Source organism: Gouania willdenowi, chromosome 7 (genome assembly GCF_900634775.1).
Source record: "Gouania willdenowi chromosome 7, fGouWil2.1, whole genome shotgun sequence".
Classification (NCBI taxonomy): Eukaryota; Metazoa; Chordata; class Actinopteri; order Blenniiformes; family Gobiesocidae; genus Gouania; species Gouania willdenowi.
In genome coordinates, this window is record NC_041050.1 from 32,853,706 (window position 1) to 32,866,050 (window position 12,345).

Sequence of the window (12,345 nt, forward strand, 5' to 3'; positions counted from 1 at the left end):
TTTTTTTTTCTGTGGCTGTAACATAACAAATTTCCCCCTGGGATTAATAAAGGAATTCTGATTATATTAATAACAATAAATCTAATTATTATTATTATTATTATTATTATTATTATTATAATAATAATAATAATAATAATAATAATAAATGCGATAAAAATCTGAGCTGACACAACTTGTCACTAATCCTGAATCACTCATAATAAAATGTATATTCTGTTCTATACTGTATTTGTAACACAGTATAGCAAATATTATCAAAAAAATAGAAATAAAATATGTCTTTAGGGTCGCCAGAAATTCTTGATATCAAAATGGGGTCACGATCCAAAAAAAGGTTGGGAACCAGAACCACTGAATAAAGTTTGCTTACGCTTCAGTCTGGTATTTGCAGTACCCCTTTTTAGTCGCTAGATGGCGCTGTGTGGTGAATGTGGAAGCGCCTGGGAGCGGTGGGTAGAAATCCTGCAGTGTGGCGTCACGGCCGAAAAAGGAAACAGACTCCACCCACTATCCCCTCCTCATCCGCATTACAAGCTTTACGATTGGCTGCTTTACACATTACTCACAGCAACCTCTTCGCCCATTGGTCAGTTGGCCTGTCCGTCAGAATTCGAGGATGGAGTTGACGTAATCTCCTTGGTAAATCAAGTCAATCTATCAATTCTCCTTTTCACTTGGGTGCAGAACAGTCGTCCTCTTTTTGTAAAACTAAAAAACCCACATCAAACGGGGTTTAAAAATCCGGCACCCGGCCACGGTATCGCTACAATGGGTGTTTACCACGGACGGGGACGTATGCGTAGATTGTGATAGAAAAACACCCAGACGGGCGGCTGTTAGCTCACGTTACTTGTGGCCACTGCCCGGTGGAGTCCGTGTTGTCCTGCTGAGAGTCTCCTAAGGTGAGTGACAACGCCTATAAAACACATAAATGCTTTACTTTTAGCTTGCGTGTTGCTGAAGTCGTGTTGACTACATTATGGCTACTCAATGAATACTGTGGCCATCGCTTTTAGGATTTCACAGATGATGCGTTCAAGGCTCTACGTGCTGGTAAAATGTGAACAATTTGTCCAGAATGTTCGGCTAAAAGCAGGAACGTCCCAGCAACAGAGGAGGATTAGCCTACAGCTACACATCAGCGAATAGAAGGACTTCGGTTATCATCGTATAATTTCGGGTGGTTGGATGTATTGATGTGCGCGCGCGCGTGTGTGTGTGTGTGCGCGCGCGCGCACAGGCCCTGCTTGCCGTCCTCCTGCAAAGACATCAGATAGAATTACATGGGCGTATGCTACAGCTAGTATGGCTGCCTGCAAGGACATGGGAAAGCGTGGAAATGGATGGTCGTGAGTATTTAAACAGTAGAGGATTCTAACTGAATAAATACAACTGATATTCAGCAAATACTCTGGTTTTCAAACTGGTTTCACGCCTTACCTAATAATGCCACAACTATTAGGATGAAGTGAGGACAGAAAGGGACTCTGTCACTAAGTTGGGAGCATGAAATTGTCTTTGTTTTGTATGCTGAATCATATCAGTCAAGGTTGACCCTATAGAGCGACCATGGGTCAGTGGTAGAGTGGGTCGTCCAGTAACCAAAGAGTTTGAGGTTCAAATCCTGCTCTACTCTTGCCTAGTCATTGTCCTTGTGTCCCTGGGCAAGGCCCTTTACCCACATTGCCTCGTATGACTGGGTATGAATTGTGCATGAATCAGAGGGACCCGAGCCACGCTTCTGTCAGTATGCCCAGTGCAACTGTAGCTACACTGTAGCTTACCATCACCGGTATGACTGACGTGAGTGACTGGTGTGAATGAATAATGGTTTCTGTGACGTGCTTTGAGTCACCCCCAAAAATAATGCTATATAAATCCAAGACATTATTATTATTATTATAATATACCAAGGGTGTCCCAATATCAAATATTGGTCTGATATCAGCAAAAGAAACAATCTAAAGAAACATCTAAAATCTTAGATAAAAGCAATCCATTCCAGACTAAACTAGTTGTTGTTATGTTTAAAGGAGCATAGCGTAGGATCAAGAAATAAGTGCTTCGAACTCTTAGAACCAGAGCAGCTGATGCTGTGACACGGTTATTTATTTACTCGCCGTTTACGGCAAGACCTCCGTATGCCAAACAGGAGTTCACCGTGCTTGTCTCTCCAAGCCGTCGAGGATGCGCATTCAGCGTCATTTGACGTAACTCAGGAAATTCAGACCCCAAAATTACAGTACATAATGCATCACACAGCCTGGGTGGGCTTGTTCTTTTTGGTTTTGAACGCTTCATCACCCATAAGCATTAAGACACATGAATGCTAAGCCATTGGTTAATAAGAAGATGGTCAGTTTTTCTCATACCTGCTGTTGCTAACTATTGTTCTTTGAGTTATATCACTTGATCAAGTCTTTTCTAACATTTCACGGATGCTTCGGATCGATATTGGTATCGGCCAGTACTTAAAGCTGCAATATTGATTTTGTGTCAGAAGTGAAAAAGTTGTATTGGGACACTCACACCCCGACCATGCAGGCCATTTCCACCCAAACTGTTCTGTTCTTCACACATGTCTATGGAAGTAATAAGAACCCCTGGAGCCTGTTTTTTGTCCGGAACATAGTGTGACTTTATCTAACAGATATTTCTGAGGACAATGTGTGACTCCATTTAGAAAGATCCTAGTCTTTATGAAAACCCCAGGCTGTCCTCCCAGGTGAGAGACGGTGTAGCTAATTTCCCCTCCACCAAACATGATATAGTATTTAGCCAACGCTATTTACTGTGTATTTATTTTATTTCCTCTGACCAAATGTGTTCCTATTTTTCACTTTTTTTCAGGTGGATTTTACAAAGGAACTTTACCTGTACACTGTCCTAACCTGCTGCAAACATGTCGGGGGCGTCTGTGAAAGTCGCTGTTCGCGTTCGGCCCTTCAACACCAGAGAAACGAGCAAGGACTCAAAATGTATCATTCAAATGCAAGGCAACACTACAAGTAAGTCACCCGTTGGCAATCATGCACAATTTCCACTGGGTAATATGTGCTGATGACGAGGGTTTAGTGAAGATCTTCCTTCATGGGTCTCTGCAAATAGCAGAGCGATGAGCAGACTGAATGGTGGACAAACAGCCCTGAATGAGAATAAAAGGCTTACAGAGGGAACTTCCTCCTCCTCTGAAGGGCCTGACATGCCTGAAGAGGGTCTGTGGGAGGAATGCTTAGCTTGGAGGGACCCAGGGGTCATCACCCAGTCTGTGCCCCCCACCCCCCAACAGCACCTTCAATTACTCAGGGCCCGACCACATGGTCTGTGATCAACAGTGACAATGTGAATGGCTTTGTAGTTTATGATGGTGTTATCTACCCGTGTGTACACAAGAGGGTTGTTATGGTTAGTCAGTCATTAACCTGGTGATAATTCTGTTATTTTGCTTTCAGTTTTACAGGAAACAAAGGTTTCTTTGGGGTTGTTGAGTCAGCAAAAAAACAAAAAAAGAACAGAACAACTATCCATTAATTTTACCAAAAAAATATTTGTGCACAAGTTGGGGTTAATTATATTTTTCATTTACAATTACGTCTCAACTATGAGTACAGGGGCCGAATTACAGTTAAACTCACAATTATTATTTTCCCCCTGAAAGTCAATAAAATTATGTTCTCAATTACTGAAGTTCAACTTTAAATAATCACAGTTACTTAACCTTTAATGAATAACCGCATAAAACGTGACCATCCTCTTGTGTTAGCTTTCTGTTAGCATTTCTTATGATAACGGGTCAGTTTTGAGCCATGTCTTAAACAAGCTGTAAATTACACTAGAAAATATGATCTATCATCTAATTTGTTTTTCTTCTCTTGGTTACCTTGTTAGGCTTCTTTATCCAGGAAAATATTGGTATAAATATTTTTGGTATGGGCGTCTCATCCTTTTTTCTGTCAGTATACCGCTCGCTTTTTTAATGGTAAAATTATCCTCAAGAGAACAAACATGTAAAATGAAAATGAAACATACTTTAATAATTAACTATGTATGTGTAAGCCATATAACTGTAACATGGTTCACTAGTTTTGCATTTAATTAAATAGTAAGTAATTGTTCTTATAGAATTTCCATTAAAATTACAATTAAAAAGTAAATTATCTGAACTTAATGACAGCACATATGTTTCCAATTGTAATTAATTATCAATTACAGGATAACAATTATAATTGACCCCAACCCTACCTGCTGAGATATAATTAAAATATCAACACTCATAATGTGCAATCTTTGTTGTGATTGTGGGTCTAGATATAGATATATAGTAGGTTACAAACAGTCCAACCAAGTAGAGCAGACCTGTGTGTTTTGCCTGCGTTGCCTCTGTGTGCGTACTTGTGACTGTGAGTCATCAGATTTTGTCGTGCGCACGCTGCCTCCTGACTCATGGCCGTGCTGCATGTGCTACTTGAGCTGCCAGGTGAACATCTACTCACACGGGCCTTTAATTTAGCCAAGAATGCCCCTAAAAACCTTGTTCCACGGGCTAAAATTGCCCCCAAGTTTTTTGTCAACAACTTATTATGAGCGCTGTCTGTTAACAGATAAATAAATGCATAGTTTCCCTACATGTCTTCTTCTTTCTGTAATAGCTACGGTGCTACTTGCAAACGTCTCTCTGAAAAAGTACTACTGTGCATTTTAATCTATGAAATATCCAAGCTGTAACTAAATTTTTTTCCGAGGCCCACAATCATTTTAAAAATGCTGCCATTTTTTAGACTACGAGGGTCAACATTTCCCCCATAATATTTTCTTAACTTCATACCCTGCACACGGGAACATTTGAACATTTACCGTCCCAGAAAGCAAACGGCGTGTGACAACAGAAACCTGTTCTGCTAGCTAGCATGTTCTCTCTTTCTCCTCCTGTGTCTCTGTCTTTTTGGCCTCATTAGCCAAAGCCTATATGAATCTACTCTAAAATAAAAAATCAAAATCCCCTCCAGTTATGGCTGACTGCTCCTTTATCTCTCACACTCTGCTACTTTGTGTCAAATCTCTGCTCCTCGGACTCCATATATTTGGGCTTTCATTATGCCAGTGTCACTGGAAGGAGCTGGAGGGTGACTGTTGGTTTGGAGCTGAGCTGCAGTAGAAGATGCAGTGTGCGTTTTAGGGAGCTTAGTCTCGTGTGTGTGTGCGTGTGCGTGCGCGCGCGGATGAAAGAGAGGCTGCAGCAGTGCCTACTCCACCTCCGATCACACGGGCAGATTGCAGAGCATGGAGGGGAAGCTGGCTGGCAGCCACACACTGCCTTCATCAGGACTTCATTGCGGATGGTATGCTGAGAATGTTGTCTAATTAGAATGTTGAGAGGTGGAACATTACCTTGTCATGCAGATACTTGGCAGCGTAAACTGTTAAGATCATTTGACAGTCAGATAGAAGCTGGTTTTATAATGGTATATCTACAAAAAGTTGCAATTAATGGTTATTTTTGATGCTCAACCAAATATGTGAAATATCTTATTGGCAAGTCATACTTAACCAGAATTTAGAAAGTTATTTTGTTTTTATATACCGTAGTTTTTTGTTGTTGTCGTATGTAATTGTAAAATTGTGCTGATAAATAAACATACAATTTTACCAATTTTTTTTTTTTGTAATAGATATAAGAATAAGGAAAAATTTCACCTGGAAACATGTGCACTGTCAAATTTGCCATTGAATATTTAAATAGTTGACGATGTTAAGTGATTGTTAATCTGTTATTTATATTTTTTAGCCAGGAAGCCATGTTGAGATAAAAAAAAAATATATATATTCTTTTAAGACTATATGTGTGCCACAGGCATGTTTAATGTTTTATTTGCACTATGCTGAGATGCTAAGGGAAGAGTTTATAATTTTTTTAATTGTAATGTTATGTTATATAATATGTAGTGATCTGATTTCTTAATCAGAAGATTTAAGAATGTTAACGTGATCATATTCCTTCTTGGTAAAATGCCTATTAGCTGGGTTAGTCACTACACTGTCCATCCCCATGTCAAGGTTGTGCCTCCAGCACCTTGTTTAAGCCAGAGTAGAATGACCTTTGGTGAGTGTTTTACACAGTCTTTATTGTTATGTCGCATCCATGGGCGTTTGTGTTCATCCCCGTACATGTGTCAAACCTCTCAGAATAAAACTGCGCTTCAGGGCCGAAGAGGGAGTTGCTGCCTCCCTTTCTGTCCTCTCGTCTTCTTACTATGCATCGAGGGTGGTAGAGGATGGAGTCCACACATGAGGGCTGCAAAATTGATCATCCAGTGGCAGGAAGTGCGTCCAAGGCCTCTGCAGGCAAACTTGAAATAAGCAAAGGTTTCTTTCAGAAGAGGCTCTGAAACACACTAGAGCTAATGTAATTATAAGATGTGACGCCATGAACTGTTGTGTTGGATTTTGCCGCTGCTACAAATGTTTAATAACTTGAGAACACCCAGCGCCTGCTTTCATTCAACAGGCCCTGATGTGTTCTTTCAACTGGTCTGCTTTTTCTTCTTATGTAACGTCTGTGTTATGTTTTCTCTCAGCTAACAGGCAACCACTCATGCCTGTATTTATGTCTATGGTTAGCTATACATTAAATGTCAACAGTGTTTTTGTGGTGATTTATTTGAGTGGTTGTTCTTGTCATTCATGTATCCCTAGGCATTTGGTTTCCAGTCATGGGGTTTAGGGCTGCATGATATTTAAAATAACTGACATTGGGATTTTTTTCATCATGCAATATCACACTCGAGGTCGTGCTGTTACGTGAAATGTCAGCACTGGTGTGATTCGGCCATAGATAATCACACCAGTACCGATCACAGCAGCACGACCTCGAGTGTGATATTGCTTTTATACAACAGTTCTAGAGCCACATTTTATTAGTTAACAGTGATAAGTGAAAAGAGGGAGATAATTTGTTCATTTTTTTAATCATTTGGCTCCGACAGTCTGAACAACACAATTTCTATTTTAATGAACTCCATCCGCATCATTGAAGCCGCTAACATCCCTATCCCACCCCTCCAAACTATTCGCTGTTAAGATGTAGCAGCCATCAGACTGTAAACGGCTAGAGAGATAAACCTGGCTCTCTTCTTTTTCACTTTCCTTAACGTTATGCAGTGCTGACTTCTGTAGGAAAGAAAATGTCTCAGCAAGACACAGTCTTACACTGGACACCCCCATATTTACTTCCGTAAACACCGCACGTGCCTCTTCTGCGCATGCACATCACTTCAGGTTCGCATTCCGTTCGTATTCCAAACTGATTGAAGACGCATTTAATGTGTAATTTGAACGATTACACAAAAATAAATCATTTTTATTTTTATATATCCAAATTGTGATTTAAGACCTGCAGTGTGAACGTAGTGACAATGTAATGCAGTGTGTAGCCCGAGATGTAACTGTAATTAATGGTATTTAGATCAGCTGTACAGCGGAGTGATATGATCCATAAGAAGTCCTGGTGCTGCTGTTGGAAAGCCTGTCGTCCAATCAAATTACTTGGTCGGAACTAACTGTTGTATAAACTGCAATATGAAAAAAAAATGGAGGAATATTCACCCTATGACTCGAGTTAATCTTTTTGTTATGCTGGACTGCTGCCAAAACTATTAACCTGCACTGATCTCTGCTTCCATCCACTGTTTATAAAACCTTGAGTGCATCACTGTTCCAAAAACTTCCGAAGCTTGCTTTTGAGCGTTTGGTTCTCGGAGACGTCCATTGCCTGTGCCAGTTTAGTCATCCCACTATGATGGTTGGTCTACAGTTCTGGCTCTTCACAGCCACTTCCACAGGACAAATGTGTGCAGTGTTTGTGTGCATAAACATTGCAGGACCTGTAATGTGACTATTGCGCACACATACATTATAATGCTCAAACAATATATTGTGCAGCCTTAATATGGCTGTGGTGTGTTCATCTCCAGCCTCTCCACATTTAAAGAAACAAGCTGATGAAGCAAACAGAAGGTCATCACAAATAAATCCTACACCTTTCAGATACAATTCTGCCGACTACACACTTAATATAAGCTAAGTAGATCATGACCTTCCCAAAAAACCCTGCAGGGTTGATTCAGCTCAGCTCCAATATCAGTTACACATTAAAGGATGCTTTCACCACAGCAGTCGATGGAGAAAGCTTTGATGGGACAAATTAGTGTCCCTAAGTATTGGTGCTGGGTGAAGGATGGCCTGCTGCTTGAGACGAGGCCGACTGACCTGATTATTGCCCGTAATCTACCGTCTTTCCTCTGGTCGGCACACCCCGCTGCTGTAATCCCAGAGACATTGTTTAATATCCCCCAGCACCTAATGTTAACGGTGTTGCAGAGAAGCACATGGGCTGAGCTTAGTTACAGAGTCGACACATTCCAGATTGACCACCTAATGCGAAGCCAGGGCAGACAGATGTCTGTGTCTACGAGCTGCACTGGTTTAACCAGAGAGGCACAAGATCCTGAAGTGGCTCAGTTGGTGGACCTACTTACAGCTGTTACTGTGTAGTTATAGATGTGTTATAGGTAATCAGGCTGATACATTTCCAATCTGATTAGTTGCACCTAATAGTTGCTCCTTTTTACTCAAGTTCTTTGAATTAAACTTAAATACACATGTTTTTGCATTAGAATGCACTAACTTTGCTTAAATTAGTGGGGGAAGAAGATAGTAAAGCTGGGCCATATGGACTAAAACTCATATCTTGGTATTTTTGCTTAAAATGACAATATACGATATAAATCTATTATGTCAGGTTTAAGTTTGCTGATGCAAAATGTCATACAGGCACATTTATTAACAAACACTGAGACTTTTGTCTTTTTGTCCTCTAAGGGACAGCATGTGTGAGTGAGTTCTTTAAGGGGAAGTTCTGGGAAATCCATATAACTGTGCTTTTCATGCTGTTCTGAGAAGCAGTGAAAGCAGCGACTTGTAAAACAAGTATCTCAAAATAAAATCAGCTATAAAATAAAAATATATAACTATATAGGCGATATTTTCATTTTCTATATCGCCAAAACAGAAAACTATCATGAATCTCGATATATCGCCAAACCCTATATGATAGATTACCTTCTTTTAATAAATTGGCCAAGCTTTGCTGCCAACTAAACTACTATTAGTTATTTGACATCATATTGTTTTCATGAGAATGAGTATTTTTTATTGGCTTTCTACACTATCATACATCAAAAAAAAGAAGAAGAAAGAGGCCATTATAGTTGACAGATCTTAATCTTAGGCTTGTAAGACTGATTCGTCTGTTGATGATTATTCATAAGAGGGCTTACGGATCTGCTCCAGATGTTTATACACGTTGGTATTACTTCTTCCAAAAAGCAGATGAGTGAGCATCATGATCCTCAATTCCTCGATAATGTCACATTTGCTTGCTAAGGTACAACATATAAAGTTAAAAAACAAAAAGAATTCCTTCCTGATCACCACCTTGATCAGTCAATTTTTTGCCACCCTAGATGAGTTTTAATCACAGAACAGCCAATCATTTTCTCATGCTGCTATAGTTTAAGAAAGATCCCTACTCCGTTAACGAAGGTCCAATTTGGTGAGATTTGCTTAATTGATATCACTTCAATTCAACTTTATTTATATAGCGCAAAATACAACAAAGTCATCTCAAAGCGCTGAACGAAATATAAAGTAGTCCTTAGTAAAAAAAAAGAAAGAATTCAACAAGATCCACATGAACAAGCGTTTGGCAACAGTGGGAAGAAAAAAATCCTTCTTTTTTATAGGAAGAAATTTCCAGCGAAACCAGGTTCATAATATTTCTTATTTAGTAGAAATAATGAATATTGTGACATTTTATTATATTTAATGTTTGCTTTTGAACAATTTCTATTTAATTTATTTTAAATGCAAGATTAAACACTCACTCTCCATCTTTGCCTTGATTCTCTTTCTCTCCGTGTGCCTGTGGGCCCAGCCTGGCACGGCCTGTGAGAGCTTTCTGCAGAAATCATAGAAGCTAACATAGAGGGAGGGAGAGATGGCGAGTGTGGCGCACGAGCGATATTCACGTGGAGAAGAGCGTGAGGCAGGCAGCCTCATTTACAGTATTCCTGCTATGGATAATGTTGATGAGACCTCAGTTTAAAGTGATGTAGGCACATTTAAACATTGGAGATATTTGCTGCTGAGTTAAAAATGTAAAAATCCAGTCATGTGCTGTCAAATATTAAGCTTTAGCCACCATCATTAAAAAAAAAAAGAAGCTTGATTCTGATTATTAGTCAATGTGATTGATGGCATTAAAATTTTTCTTTTCCTGCAGAGCATTTCATTTTCTTGTTGCTGATTGTGGGACTTTGACCCTGTTGTTTTCTTTCTGACATTGCATGACAGTGAAGAGTGAAAAGCGTGCAGCTTTTGCATAGTACACACACACACACACACTGACACCTCAAAAGTAAATAGACACGTCTCATTATTTTTTGTCATCTGTAAACTTCTCGCGTCAAAGCTGTTGAATTGTTTTCAGTTGTAGATAAGGAATCCACAGCATTTAGAAGACTTTTTGATATCTATTAATTGGCCTCTTAATGAAATTAAACAGCCTTTTATAGACATCAATGTAACTAAATGTATTACATTGTGTCTAATATATTTATTAACACTATCTGCATCGAAAAAAGGCGAATAATAATTGTTCACACATCTTTATTTTAATGGTTGCCTCTGCTATCTTATAGAAATATATAAATCTCAGTTAACAAAATAATTTCTTACAATTTAAACGCTTCCTAAAGAAGTAAAAATGTGCAAAAACCGAAGTTTAAGAAATGTGAATGTACGAAGTTTTAGAAATGTAAATGTACGAGTAATGTTATCACATCGCTGTTGATTCATATAGATATATCTTGTTTACCGGTAACTAAAAAATTGCAATTATTGGCTGGTTTAACGAATTCTGCTGTGTTACAATAAAACTCATAAATGTTTAAACAACAAAAAACAATACAATTTAATTCTTTTGTATCCATACCATCACAAAACAGTTAACGTTCATCAACAACAATGATTGCTGAGAATAATTTGTAGACAATAACATTTTTGTCTTGGTTCTTCTGCAGCAAAAAAGATTATTTGATTAATCAAAGTGAAATGATTAAAAAAGAGTAGCATGTTTATTTGCAGTTCATAAATTTTGCTGCTGCTACACATTGGGACACGTTGCGTATGATGCCAGAATCGCCCTGGTTTTCAGTTTTCAAGCTTGTTTTTTTGCTTGTCTTTCAACTTTTCTTCCTATTTGGAAATATTTGATTAAATTTAAAAGAAAAAAACAAAACAAAACACTCACAATCACACACAGTTGTTTGAACTGATGGGCTTTCCCACAATTCAGAGGGGCGATGTGTTTCTTAAGTTTCACGTGCCCTCACTGACCCAGCTCTCTCTCTCTCTTCAGACCATATTGTTTGGCTTGTTTCCCCAGTTTGAGGGTTGAATTCATAGGCTAACTCTGGAGCTGTGCTGTGCAGTCACAAAGGGTTGTGTTGGTAGCCATGGTGCTCACTTTGTATTATCATTCAGGAGTGAAAACTCAATGTGGGATTCGGGGACAGTATCACATTTTAAATTGGTGCTCGGTCGATGTTATGTGCTATATAGAGGGCAAACGCACATAGATGCACCTACGCACAATTTTCTATCCCTCTAGAACAGGGGTTTCAAACTCATTTTAGTTCAGGGGCCAAATTGGGAGCAATTTACCTTAAATGGGCCACATATTTTAGATGGGAAAATTAGTAATTTAATCATTATTGTGCTTTAGTTTGTACTTGCATGTATAAATACATCTTAAAATATGTATTAAAGCAATACATGACTGAAATCTGTCTCTGCAGGATCTTCACTTCAATTTGTTTCTTGATGATTTGTGGCCATTTTTTTATGTGATTTGGGGAGATTTTATTGAATAATTTGAGGAAAATTGCAGGATTTTGGAACAATTAAAAGTTCTTTTTTTTTTTTTTTTTAACATTTTCAGAATAAGAATGACTGCCATTATATGATATACGCATGTGGAAAATAGTTGCCCTGCTGATGTTGTGGAGTTTCATTGAATGTTTGTATTATTTCTTTGAAGATTTCTCGTGGAGATATTTACAACTGAATTAGTAGGTAATTTACACAATGATCCATTGTTTCTCAGATATTTGAGGGCCAAATTGAAGGCTCTAAAGGGCCATATTTGGCCCCTGGGCCTTAAGTTTGACACATGCTATAGAAGAAAACACTAGAAATCTGACCATACATGAAGGCATGAGTCAG

At 38.8% G+C, this 12,345-nt stretch overlaps 1 protein-coding gene across 17 annotated transcripts in view; it reads left to right on the forward strand.

Annotated features, from left to right (window-relative positions):
- The first annotated feature begins 613 nt into the window (after positions 1–613).
- The window catches only part of kif1b (kinesin family member 1B), an 84,951-nt gene continuing 73,219 nt past the window's right edge, over positions 614–12,345 (forward strand). For 11 of the 17 annotated variants that reach the window (XM_028452734.1, XM_028452736.1, XM_028452746.1 and 8 more), the window contains exons 1-2: positions 614–905; positions 2,854–3,011. In XM_028452734.1, the coding sequence (XP_028308535.1) occupies positions 2,906–3,011 (106 nt within the window). In that variant the 5' untranslated portion in view covers positions 614–905; positions 2,854–2,905. Of the gene's footprint in view, positions 906–1,236; positions 1,353–2,853; positions 3,012–12,345 lie in introns of those variants that run through there. The other 6 variants (XM_028452747.1, XM_028452748.1, XM_028452749.1 and 3 more) reach the window with 3 other exon arrangements.